Source organism: Ooceraea biroi, chromosome 1, assembly GCF_003672135.1.
Source record: "Ooceraea biroi isolate clonal line C1 chromosome 1, Obir_v5.4, whole genome shotgun sequence".
Classification (NCBI taxonomy): domain Eukaryota; kingdom Metazoa; phylum Arthropoda; class Insecta; order Hymenoptera; family Formicidae; genus Ooceraea; species Ooceraea biroi.
This window is the reverse complement of record NC_039506.1, coordinates 5,075,580-5,088,834: the sequence shown is the minus strand read 5'-3', so window position 1 is coordinate 5,088,834 and position 13,255 is coordinate 5,075,580. Positions and strand designations below refer to the sequence as shown.

General features: G+C 36.5%; 3 protein-coding genes across 4 annotated transcripts; 2 read left to right on the top strand and 1 right to left on the bottom strand.

Annotated features, from left to right (window-relative positions):
- Positions 1 to 173: 173 nt before the first annotated feature.
- Positions 174 to 1,553, top strand: LOC105277895 (NADH-quinone oxidoreductase subunit B). Of its 2 annotated transcripts, none has more exons than XM_011336605.3 (3): positions 174 to 319; positions 700 to 1,257; positions 1,343 to 1,553. In XM_011336605.3, exons 1-3 carry the CDS (start codon positions 295 to 297, stop codon positions 1,438 to 1,440), a joined length of 681 nt encoding a protein of 226 aa, XP_011334907.1. In that variant the 5' UTR covers positions 174 to 294; the 3' UTR covers positions 1,441 to 1,553. The 2 variants fall into 2 exon arrangements, with proteins under 2 accessions (XP_011334907.1, XP_011334908.1); XM_011336606.3 differs by having other exon boundaries at positions 202 to 421; positions 1,343 to 1,470.
- A 440-nt stretch (positions 1,554 to 1,993) lies between these two features.
- LOC105277897 (MAU2 chromatid cohesion factor homolog) lies at positions 1,994 to 6,155 on the bottom strand. Its single transcript, XM_011336608.2, has 8 exons — positions 5,931 to 6,155; positions 5,515 to 5,694; positions 5,164 to 5,442; positions 4,827 to 5,073; positions 4,492 to 4,739; positions 4,065 to 4,270; positions 3,725 to 3,927; positions 1,994 to 3,618 (listed from the first exon to the last, which is right to left on the bottom strand). Exons 1-8 carry the CDS (start codon positions 6,153 to 6,155, stop codon positions 3,422 to 3,424), a joined length of 1,785 nt encoding a protein of 594 aa, XP_011334910.1. The 3' UTR covers positions 1,994 to 3,421.
- On the top strand, positions 6,156 to 13,133 carry LOC105277896. The gene is made up of 4 exons (XM_011336607.3): positions 6,156 to 6,263; positions 8,329 to 8,506; positions 10,601 to 10,718; positions 12,145 to 13,133. Exons 2-4 carry the CDS (start codon positions 8,336 to 8,338, stop codon positions 12,333 to 12,335), a joined length of 480 nt encoding a protein of 159 aa, XP_011334909.1. The 5' UTR covers positions 6,156 to 6,263; positions 8,329 to 8,335; the 3' UTR covers positions 12,336 to 13,133.
- The last annotated feature ends 122 nt before the right edge of the window (positions 13,134 to 13,255 follow it).

Here is a 13,255-nt window from a genome sequence, read left to right as displayed (position 1 = left end):
GATAGCTGTTTAGCGGGTTACTTTCAAAAAGTACAATTTAATGATGCGTTTTGAGTGCTACTGAGAAAGAGAAGATGAAAGAAAACGTTAAAAAAATATATAAATTAAATTATTTGCCATATCTGTTCTTTTAGCTAAAATAGAATCTATTACATGCACGAGATACTACGAGAATATTTAATGACGAATCCAAGCGCATGCGCCCATGAGCAGTGAGTTTCGTAGTGATGTAGTGGTGTAGTGCTAACGGATGTAGTGATGTAGCGGACGAAACGTAACGTTGTGAGGCTGAAAATGTTTCGTTCCATTATGCTTGCTCGTGAGTTTTTCATCATGAATTGAAACAATTATTATTAACTGAGCATCTTCGAATTCACGGAATAGATTCCACTGTACCGTCGGGCGCGGTGATCGAGTAACTGTGCGTATCACTTTGGATTGTGGACGATCGATAATCTCGAAATAAACTTTACTTCCCCCCTCGTTATTTTAACACTCTGCTCTGTTGCATAAGATTGCATCTCGATACGTATCATGAGATCTGATGCTTACGTACATTTATTCGCGGAATCACAGTCTATATCGAATCGTGTTGCAGGCCGAGATGCTCTCATAACCTTTCAAACCTGACCAACTTTATTGTTGTGTATCTTCTATGCAATATACAATGATACATTTATTCGTTTTCTTTTTTTGCAGACAACGCGTCTCAGGGATTAGCGTCCCTGGTACGCAGCAATGTGGCAGCAGTGTCAAGATGCACAGCTGCTACATCCAAAATCCAGGACAAGCACATGGCTACAGACTCAGCTGTAGATAAGGCAAAGGCTCCGCTGCCGGAGAAGCCTAAGGCTCAGCCCTACAGTCCCTTTCAAAATACCAGTAACAAGGCCGAGTATGCCTTGGCTAGACTAGACGACCTGTTAAATTGGGGTCGTAAGGGATCAATATGGCCGATGACCTTTGGTTTAGCTTGCTGCGCTGTTGAGATGATGCACATAGCAGCACCCAGATACGACATGGACAGGTTTGGCGTTGTGTTCCGTGCCTCGCCTCGGCAGTCGGATGTTATCATAGTCGCTGGTACCTTGACAAATAAGATGGCACCTGCTTTGAGGAAGATATACGATCAAATGATGGAACCGAGATGGGTCATATCCATGGGTAGTTGCGCGAATGGTGGTGGATACTATCATTACAGTTATTCTGTGGTCAGAGGCTGCGATCGGATTATACCCGTGGACATTTACGTACCTGGTAAACCTTGTGATCATCACATTACTCATTGTGCCATACATGACCACTATTTCATCCGTATGATACGAAAACTTTGATATTATAGGTTGTCCCCCCACGGCTGAAGCACTCTTGTATGGTGTCCTTCAGCTGCAGAAGAAGATAAAAAGTATGAAGACTACACAAATTTGGTACAGGAAGTAAGAATATTGGACCGTAGTATTTAAATAGAAATTATTTTATGATTATGATAACATAAGTGAAAACTAGAAGAATCTGATCATGTGATAGATGAAATAAATCACATCAATAAAAACTAAATCTTTTTATTGCTTTTCTGTTAAGTTATAAATCAGCGCTGCTCATTTTGGCATGTCGATTAAGAAAAGCAGGGAAACTACGGGAATATATAAATATACCCTATACTGTTATATTTTTGTTACAATATTTCACATATATTACAATATATTATACACATGAAGAGAAAAAAATAAAAAGTGATAATATGTTTCAGAAACGTTCTCGAAACGTTTTTTGTATCTTATATTTTATATACTTGCATAAAGTTTATGAGTTTTAAGATGCAAAGTCTGTTAATTTGTACTGTAATGTTTAGATGTACAAATAAAAACTTTTGTTGCACATAATTGTCTAGTGGAATAATAAAACAAGTAACTTGTGATAAAAATTACGATAATTGCCCTTACGTTATAAAAAAAGGGGGACGTAACTGTACATATATTATTAAACCTGCACGTGCGATATCGTGTAAAGTTTTATTGGTTTGTTCAACTCGTCAAAAGATTGTCTACTAGCAGTTTATCTTGAATTTACTTTCTCCGACAGCGATGTAATGACACCAGAGCAGTTGTAGATCGTATTACGTCAATCATCTGAACGATAGCACCCATATATTGCTTAATAACGCTTAAATAGTGAAGAAACACACTACAAGAGAAATAAAGTCCGTATGCATATTCTTTTCTCTTGTAAAAACGATGAGATATTTGTACAAACCTGTATTTTATTACATTCTCTATTCCATAGTTTGTTGTGTGTATGTATATTCTGTTACTCCTAAAAATATGTACAAAATATGTCCAGCGTAATTTAAACGAAGCAAAGAATTTTTATGCGACAGTTCTTCGCCGTTTAAGTTACAACATTCTAAGGCCCCTTTCTTTTTTATTTATATATATATACTGTAACTAATACTAATAACAATTATATTTTTATTGTATACTTATACAATACATACATATATCATTTTAATAAAAATACATGTACCAAACATCTCAAATGTACAATAGGTAAAAAATTTGCTTTTTTTAATCGACTTGCAAATTTCCATACCTATCATTCTCTATTATACCGCTTAATGAATGTGCTGTTATTCTGTTGTGTCCACAGCCAAATTATTAGTGTTTACTTTGGTCATTAGAAAAAGAGACACGATAAGAAAGTAAAGTTCTATTGATAATTCTACTCGAGTAAAGTTCATCCAACTTAAAATTTAAAGTGTGCATTTTAAATTAATTAGTCCAATTTCATCTCTTCCTTATTATATAATTCAGTATATAAAAAATTTAATCTAAAAAGAGATTTTGATGTTTGTTCCCCATCTCTTTTACTCACAACGCTATTAATCCCAGAAGTTAATAGTGTTTCTTTTCAACAACCTTTACACACATACGCATTTCATTAAAGAAAGTATAATCCTACAAAAAAGGAGAAAAAAAATGTAATGCATAAATTAATTAAAAATGTACAAACCGAAGTAAGGGGAAGTCATGAATGATCTAAATATATATATATGTAGTCAGTCCCTGCCGTGTAATTTCGATGATTCAAATAACATAAATCGCTATCAAGCCTCGCGATTAAACAACTATAAATTAGTCGCCATAGACTCTCGCAAGTTCTCATACATTAAACAAGTCTGGATATTATATGAAATATCCATTAGTCCTATTTCTTTATTTCGTTCGTAATCAAATCTATTTGTTTTTCTCAAAGCGTCAATAAATATAATTCCTTTAATATATCTGTGTGAGACTGTGAGTAGAGCGCTGAATCCAATTTTGTTTGACGATCCAATAAACAAGTAGTATAAATTATATGGCTTCAGCAGACATCCTGGACAGAATTCGAGTAAATAAACACACCTAGATATCTTTTTATATCATTAGAGAATTGCTTGCGACGTAGATGGTGGTGGATTGGTTGACAACGCAGGCACAGGACCATCTGTCCACTGAATGAGCGAGTGCTCGCCCATCTGAGTACTCTGAAAGTGATCCTTCAAAAGAGTTTGCGAGAATGTACAGTGCATTTGGTAAGCCTCACTCTCGTGAGTTGGGTCACCGCAAATCCTGTATAAATCTGCAAAATTCATCACGTGCATACAGTTAATGGAAAAGTTGTTAACATTATATACGTACGTTTTAATATATATCTTACACATTGGACTTTGTAGACACATATTTACCTTTAAGAATAGCAGTAGCCCACAATTGTACGTGTACATCAGGTATTTTAGAAGCTAATTGCATCGCAGGTGTGACCATGTTCATCGATTCTCTACTATTTCCCAACGAGAGAAATATGTGTCCCAAAAGCACAAGACTGCACGAGGTGAGTCTGTTCAAATCTTCCGAATTTGCCATTTTTAAAGTTTCTCTAAGATATCGCCTGAAAATTACATTTTTATGTTTATAATAATGAATTTTATTAAATATTGCTAGTTATGTTTCGTCCTTCATTTCTTTCTTTTATTTCTATGTGAAAATGTAAAATTCATCAATAAATTTAAGAAGAGTCTTACATACTTTGCCTCATTATATCTAGCACCAAAGAATGCTTGGAGTCCTTGTACATAATATGCAGCTGCCCTCAAGGAATGAGAATGAGACGGCAGAGATTCTGGATTTATCCTTTCTAATAACGCGCCCAATTCAGCGTCCCTCTTTGTTCGAAGATACACTATCGCTAAATTCAAATTTGCGAACGTCCACAGTTCCCTTTCCTGTGATGTCTGAAAAAGAGATAGTCTTTCAAGCTTCGTCTTTCATACACCTATTTCGCCCATGTAATTTAAAAATCTACGGTTTGTCCATGAAAACGAAGAAGTAAAAATAAAAATTGCAGGAATTCAGGAACATAAAGAAATGTATATAAGCAATTGCATAATTAATTGTGAAAAACAAAGTTGGACCGTTACAACTTATAACTCGTAATACAGTTTTATCCACTTACTCTGAGCGCAGCGGTGAATTGAGCCTCCGCAGCTTCCATACAATTCATCGACATCGCATACAAGCCTAGTAACGCATGTAATTGAGGTCTGTGGCCTTGAAGTAGTCTAGGCTGTCGCCTGCAGAGCTGGCAGGCTTGAGAAATTTCCGCGAGCGCTACACTTTTGTTTCCCATCACAAGCCGGCACATGACTATGTGCTCCAAGAGCATTAATTGAAACACGGACAGAATAGGCTTATTATCAACAACTGTAAAGAGATCAATTTTTTCTTTGTTAATTGTTGAGTCAAGTGGATTAATTGCAAAGGCAACAGGAGAACGGATAACGGGCTCACTTTTCAATTTCTCAATCTGAGTAAGCGCCTTGTCGGTGTACTTTTGCGCCTTGTCCATGTATCCGGCTTGCATAGAGTGCATAACGGTCACCAGATACACCAAAACGTACAGATGATCCTTCGGCATCCATATAAACATGTCTCCTATGTTGGAACCCGTGACGACATCGTCCGTTGGCCAGCTAGGCGACATTATAGTCTGTATGCTCTGTTGCAACTGTTTCAGACATGGTTTCACGCTTTTCACCTATTTTATAAACACAGGAAAACAATATACATTATAAAAATTGGCATAAATTTGTGTTGTATAAATTGATTTTCTCCCAACTATCCTTACTTGTCCAGCCATGAGATAGTGACACACTTGGAGGACCAAAAAGTATACTTTCAAATATTCCTTCTGATGTGGACTACCCTGCCAATTTTCTACATGATGGCCAGCTGAATTCAAAAGAGGGTGCACCTCCGTAAACTTTTTATCTATTAGCAGAAGCATACATCGGCTTAGAAGAAAGAGCACTCTCGTGTAACTGGCATTGCTTATGTGGGAGTAATCAACGCCCACTGCGAGTAAACTGCTAGCCGCGACAAAGTCCTTCTCCGACGCATGAATTTGCTAAAATGTCCATTAATCGTAAACTTGTTGCCGTGCTATCTCTAACGACGCAGAACGGTTTCTTGAACTTACCGCGAGCTGAAAGATAAGTCTGCAGTGCCAGTAGACATTGTGCTGTGACAACTCGATCGCTTTCCTCAATATCGGTTTACTCAGGTTCGGTTGTTGTTGTTGCTCGTACAGCTCCGCTACCACACTAGCAGCCTCGAACTTCACGTCGTCGAACGTGTTTATGTTCTGACTCAGCCGCCACTGATGGAAACATGTCAAGATCATTAACTAATCGACATGGCACTCTCAACCGACACTCAATAACATAACGTGATGTAAACTCGTTTGTTGTGTTATCGACAGTGCAGGGAGAGGTTAGATCGGGAGGACAATGCGAAATGAGAAAAATCGCGCGTGTCTCGAGCGCGGATCAGGGCGGAGGAAGGCAGGCTCGCCCCGCCGGTCGCAATGTGCGCGCGAACGAAGTAGCGACTGACCGCTTGCTCCAAGTGCGATCGCGCCAAATCGATGTTTTTGGTGTGCGTAAGGAGGATGTTGCCAAGCTGAAGGTGGGTGCGCGCCTCGACGCGCGGCGGTGGCTTGAAGTTAAAGACTGCCTGCAGACACTGGATGCACGATTTGATATTCGGCGGACTCGACGTGCGGAAATTCTCGGCCAGACCCAGCAACGAGAGATACCAAGCGTCCTGAGAAGACGCCATTTTGACATTTCACAAGCGGACGAACCAGGATGAACTCCGCTGTCCCGCTGTCCGCTTGCGTGCATGCGCGTGCTGTACCGATCTCTCGAAGTGTCCAACAGCCACGAGGTATGAATGTGAAGACACGATTGCGTGGTTCAATTGCGCCCGACATTGACGCAACTTCAGCCTGAGGGCGCAGTCCCATGGTGCGGAACGTGCGCAATGCGGAATTGGCGGAACGCTCGTGATTGGTTCGATCATTGTTACGTTCGTTCCGCCGATTTCTTTCCGCACATTTTCATTTTATCGCGGAATTAAGTTACCAGTTACCAGTGGAAAAAGGCAAAATGATTTTTAATTTGTCTTTGCAAAAATATATGGTAAATAGTATTGTCAGTAAATGGCTTCACAAGTATAATGTTTTAGATTGTATTATCAGTGTATAATCAGGAGCCGCATTTAAGGCAAAATAGGTTCTCGAACAACATATTTTTTTACTGATGAGTGGTCGGACCAAATGTTAATAACGTTTCAAATATTTGAGGTGGCATTCTAAAATAATCTATATATTTTTCTGTCTTCGACCAACATTTCTTTTACAAGATTATCGCTTGCTCCTTGTAGCAATTTTCTTTCGGCACTAAATATGCTTCGTACCCAACACTTCCGTTGATTCTGTATATTTTCATTTTTTCTTGCAATTCTGTATAATAAATACAGTTTTACAATTTTGCGACGTATCTCCTGTTTTTTAAATATACACGAACTTTGTTTTAATCTTTTTAGTAGCTCACAAATGACAATAAACAATTCTTCAAAATTCATCGTTTTGCCTACATGCATTTTCACGTGCATACACTCGTAGTAATTCCGATTCGCTGAAGTTTATTTTCCTATGTCCCATGCAGCGGAAAACGCGGAAGTGTAATTTGTGCGCGCCAATAATATACGCTATTCCGATAGACACAACAGAAGAATCTACGGAAAAAATTATGTGATTGGCGGAGGCCAATTGCGCTTCCGCAAGTTCTGCTGCATGGGACATAGGAAAATACATTTCAGCGGATTACAGTGGCGGAACGTCTGTGATTGGACGGACTTCGTTCCGCCAATTCCGCATTGCGCACGTTCCGCACCATGGGACTGCGCCCTGAAGCATGACGATAATTAGGTATCGCGCAACATAGTGAGAATCGCAAATATTACCATTTTACTAGATGGTAACCAATGAGATAATAGATTTTTGAGGTGATCCTGGAGTTGCTAGTGAACTATTTTTTCACTATAGCGATGGTAATTGCAGTTTTGAAAATTCTCTTTATTGTTTGTGCAGAATAAAAAATCCTTTTCCACAAATGAAGTATAGATAGAAAGAAAGTCCGCTCTACAGGACTTTATATTCAAAATGGAAAAAAGTTAGAAAAGACAAATGCAAGTTTTTAACTTTTTTCCATTTTGAACATAAAGTCCTGTAGAGCGGGCTTTCTTTCTATCTATACTTCATTTGTGGAAAAGGATTTTTTATTCTGCACAAGCAATAAAGAAAATTTTCGAAACTGCAATTACCATCGCTATAGTGAAAAAATAGTTCACTAGCAGCTCCAGCATCCCCTTAATGAATTTACGGCGCGGTCCCATGGTGCGAAATATGCGCAATGCGGAACTCATCATGTCCCAGTACAATCGTTAGCGATCTAGGTACTACGTAGTTCGTGGTCTATTTAAATTGAAAACGTTCAATGAACCGCGCGATCGAACTGTTCGAATCATTCAAAATAAAGAGAGAAGCGTCTGAGTTCAAATGGAGATAATATATAAATTTCGAACGAAATCAATAAATATATCACTTGAATTTTCAATATTCAAACACTTAATCGCTTAAATGTTTCAGAGAAATTCGAACAATCTTTCTAAATGGAGAAATAAGAAAATTTTATTCAGTTGTATAAATATAGGCGCATGACGCATACGTACAATTCATTATTCAGCTCCACATACTTTTGCGATCATGATGCCCCGGCGCGTACGAGGAGACGCTTCTCTACGTCGATGTGGGATATCCCCACCAAATGAGCGAATCACATCGGCGAGTACCGACTTTCCGGCTAGCTGACGACCAGTCGTCAGTTTCGAATCACGCGGAAACGAGCGTGGAAGCTCGTCGATTTCTCTTCCTTTTCTGTGGTTTTAGCAACGCGATGTCCAGTGACTGGTACGTGTCCGTATTCCTCATCTGCCTATCGACGTTCCTCTCGCCGCGCGCAAGTCATTGCGCGACGAATGTGACTGATGTCTCGGATCACACGCAAGCTGAGAACGCACTCGCAAAATTGGTGAAAATGTTCTCTAAACCGGGTGCGTTCAAACAGGTAAGCCATCCCATACAGCACCGATTAATACGGAAAGCTTTCAGGAAGGTTTTAAAATCATTTCAAGATTTCACATTTCATATGCAACATTTCTGAAAGGATTCCGCAATATGTCATGTGAAATGTTGCAACAGAAATGTTTCTAAAACCTACCACATGCAATAAATTTGAAAAAATGTGAATATTGTAAAAAGTAAAATTATATATATATATATATATATATATATATATATATATATATATATACCTAGACTAAGTATTCGATCTTTAGTGAAGCTAACCAGTTGACAAAAAAATGCATTATCTTCACGTATCCTTTTTTTCTTTCAAATATAAGTGTTGGTTGAACAGAGAATTATATATCTATATAATTGTTTCCTTTTAATCAACTATTTGGAGGAAGAAAAAGAAAAATATATAATATAAGAATGGCTCTTTGTCAATGTGCCAGCAATTCACGCTTTTTAAAGGGAAACTTGGTGAATACTTGGTTTAGCTATGTATGTGTATATCTATATATATAAGATATATAGATATACACATACATGTATATCTATATATCTTATATATATAGATATATATGCATATCTATATACATCTTATATATATTATGTATTTTTTTCATTAAGCATGTTTCAGAAATCATATTTATTATATTAATTAGATTGCAAATATTAAATAAAAACGTACAATAAAAATAATAAATACATTTTATATATAATTTTTATTATAACTTTTTAGTATTTGCAATCTTCTGAATACTCGTATAATAAATTTAAATATAATTTCTGAAGTATTTTCAATTTATTTTAATAAGAACTTTGTAATTTGTGTGCAACATCATAGGAAAGTTTCAAAATTATTTCAATTAACCTTTAGTAATATATCAAAAAGATTTCAGCTATTTTAATAATCTTTCGGCAATATTTCAGAAAGGTTGCAGATTGATCTATACCTTTCGGCAACCTTTCTATAAGGTTTTGAATGCAAGTGTCGCAGACATTTTGCTATTCCGGAGTTGTCTCATAACTGTTGCAGAAACATTTTGCAATGTTTATAAGATGCTTTCATCTGTCAGATGAAATACTTCTGAAATGTTTTCGTGCTGTATGGGATGTGAACATCAAGCTTGGTTCTCATGTTGCAGTTCTTCAAAGCAAAAAAAAACAAAAAAAATTGTATCCGATATTTGAAGCAGGTATTGATTAAATAGAAAATGTAGATTTGCTAAGTATCTTGTGGAATTAGAACTCTTTTTAAGCATCTCTAAATTATATCAAACGATTTGAGAAAAATCGATCTAATTTCTGCGTAAAGTAGATGTTTTACAACCAATTTGAATTGTTTAACAAATAATAATTTAGATTTCTGATGAGATCTGAAGCTCGAGAAGAACATATCTAACTCTCAAGTTTTACGAGAAGAAATAATACAGATACATGCGTCATCTGACAAGATGCTGCGGCGGAAGCACTTTCAGAACTTCAGATGTGCGCAGGTGAAACTGTCCTGCGTCTGATCGGTCCCTCTCGAATTTATAATTCTTGGGAGCGAATCAAGATTTCGCCCGTGATGCAACCGTCGCGTCGCACGAGATTACGCGCACAGCATACGGAAAATGTTACCATGTATTACGTTAGCCATAATATTACAAACGTATATCTAGTAATGGTTGTAAAAAGCTCTCTCCCACAGCTGTTATGCAATACAGTGTCCTCATGCACCCTTTACCACCTTTACAAGATTCAAAAGAACAGATAGACAGAAGCACATTCTTTAGGTACTTTCAGATAGTTCCAGTTTAATATAACTTTATGAAGCGATCGATCTATTCTATATAATTTTGCATTATGAAAAAGATCAGGTCACATTTTTTGAAAAGCAGATGCAATCTAAAATTATAAAACTAAACATCTCATCCTCTATAATTTATCACTCTGTTTTTAGAGAAAATAAAATTTTCCGCAAGATGTATCAAATAAATATGCAATAAAATTTAGAAAGCCTTCACAGTTTATTTACATTATTATTGATTTATTATACTTTATATCTTGATGGCTAACTATTTGACACAAATAATGGTGATATTTTTAGATCGACGCAATACTTGGGGAAAACACCATCGAGGCATCGTTCACGAGTTGTCCCATGGGTGAAGAAGGCCTGGAATGCCGAAGAGCCGAGGCTCGTCGATCGGTTGATTGTCCCCGAGGTAAATCCTAGCGATCGAGATTGCACGCATCTAACCGCATTGCAATCCGCATACGATGCTGTCAGCGAGCTTCCACACTGTTACGAAAAACATCGCTATTCGCTCTTTAACAATAGAGATCCTGACCTTGACAATAGCCGCTCCCAGATGACTATTCGCCAACGCGATGTTAATGCCTCATTGTATGCCCCGATAGTTAAAAAATGTCAGGTGCAAAAATGTACGAGCATGTAGAAGCAATATTTATAATATTACAATCGCATATTATATATTGTTTTTGTATTTTAGAAATAAAAGTTAAATAATTCCGTACGGAACAATAGGATTTAACACAATAATGTAGGATGACATAATCGGTTGGTATCACAGATCAGAGAGTTCCGCAAAAGAGCAGTGCAATCTGAAAATCACGTTGTGCATCTTCCTCCGATTAACGTGTGTGAAAAAAGATTTAGCTCGTTTTTTCCTTCTTATTTCTTCTTTAGATTAGATTATAAGATTCTTATTTAGGCGGAAATCTGAGCAAGTTATTATAAGATAATTGTGCGACAACATCGAAGAATAATAATGTCAAAGACAATATTACAATGATAAATCTGGAAGCGCGAGATTTTTACGGAGCAGTTGTGTATGCCAACGCTTGCTGCATTTTATTACTTTAATAAACTTGAGAAAGTTTAATTGCCGGACGACACGTTGTCACAAGAAACGTACAAGTACTTTCAAATAATGCGTAGATATTAAAGCGCACGCGAGGCAGTGATTCTCAAAGTATTACAACTTTCGTATGTCGCGATTGTGTGCAACTAGTTCTCGAGTAAAAATGTCACACGTGCAATATCCGAGCCAGAAAACTCTTTTCAGCTTATTTTGTATACTTTACTATAATATACGTACACAAATGATTATGATCAAGTTTACGTCACAGACTTTCAGGTGCGTTATGCGACATACGCAAGACACGACGATATGAAATATACAACGGACAAGAGAAAGTAATGCAGCGCGAGATGCAATGAGAGGAAATATCCTTAATACATCGATTTCTAACGGCATATTTAGTAGCAATTTCAAATTTTAATTTTATAAAAGATATATCGATATTTCTATATAAAAATGTAATGTAAAATAATGCAAATGCACACACGTACTACATATGATAACATAATACGTATGCATTACATAAAATATTTCTTTCGGAATTTTGTGGCTACAACCACTAATTTGAAAATCGTATTACAGACTAGAATTTTTGAAAAGTTTTTGGTGGAAGAATTCGCAAAAAAAAATGTAAAATAATATCAGCAGCACATTAAATTTTATTTTATTCCACGAATATTCGAGATACACCCAGGATATATACTTTAAAAATATATATATTATGAATGTTAAATGGTCCTTTTTTTATATGTGCATTTCATTGCAGGAGATTGTTTCTGTTATGATTGCGCCGCTGCCGGGCCTGATTTGTGGGCTTCCTGTTGCCGTGAAAGCTTGAGATGCTGCTCTCATCTCGCAGCGGCCTGCAGGACGTGCGACCATCCAACGTTGTATCCCTTTTGCGCAAAGCATTTTAAGAAATGCCTAACGCAATACAACGAAACGAAGCAGGATTAACCGTGTCACAAGATTTTCGGCAATGACCCAACTGTGATAGTTTACCATGACGATCATCGGGTAGTCGATAAAAATACTGATAAAAATACTCAGCTTGTCTTCTTTATCATAATCAGAATTAATTGCCGAGGTTTAATCGCGATTGCACCAGATATTAGCAGCAATAAAGAACGCAATAACCGTATTATCAAGTTGCGTAATCAAAGTTTTACGTCGTGTCTCTTAATATAGCGTTTACCTTCAGAGTTGTTAAACTGGTCCTATTTGATTACTTCTAGATGACTTTGCTTAAATGAAGGCTTTGACTCTACAATCGATACTGTAATCTAAACAACAAATTCGCAGACATATGTTTATTGCGTATATTGCTTAGATAATATGTATAATTTTGCTTACTTAATACGTGACATTAGTTTAGAAACAAAGATAAAAATTGTCTTTCTTTACAGTTACATACGAATTATTTGTTATATATGTTATATATGTTTGTTATATATGTTTATAAAACAAAATATGATTTCAAATCGATAATAGAGAATTTTTCTGCGAATTTGTAGTTACCCGATGACCTAAATTAAATTTTTGTAATTTTGAACTTAAATTTGTAATTATCGACTACGTAAATACTCAATAGATTTCAAGCGCGTTTCGAGAAAATATAGCATACACATTCTTGGAAAGGAAAAAAAAGTTTCGATTTATGACTCTATACATCGAGTTATATATCGGTTACAAATCTGTAAATTCATACTCTGTATAAATTTATAAAATCTGTGAATATATAGGTTTATACCACCAGCATTTTATTTTTTGATTCTTGGCAAGACATTGAATAATTAAAAGAATAACCATAATGGAACACACAAAACTCTGGATTCGCCAATATAAATAATTAGATAATTAGAAATACCACTAAGAAA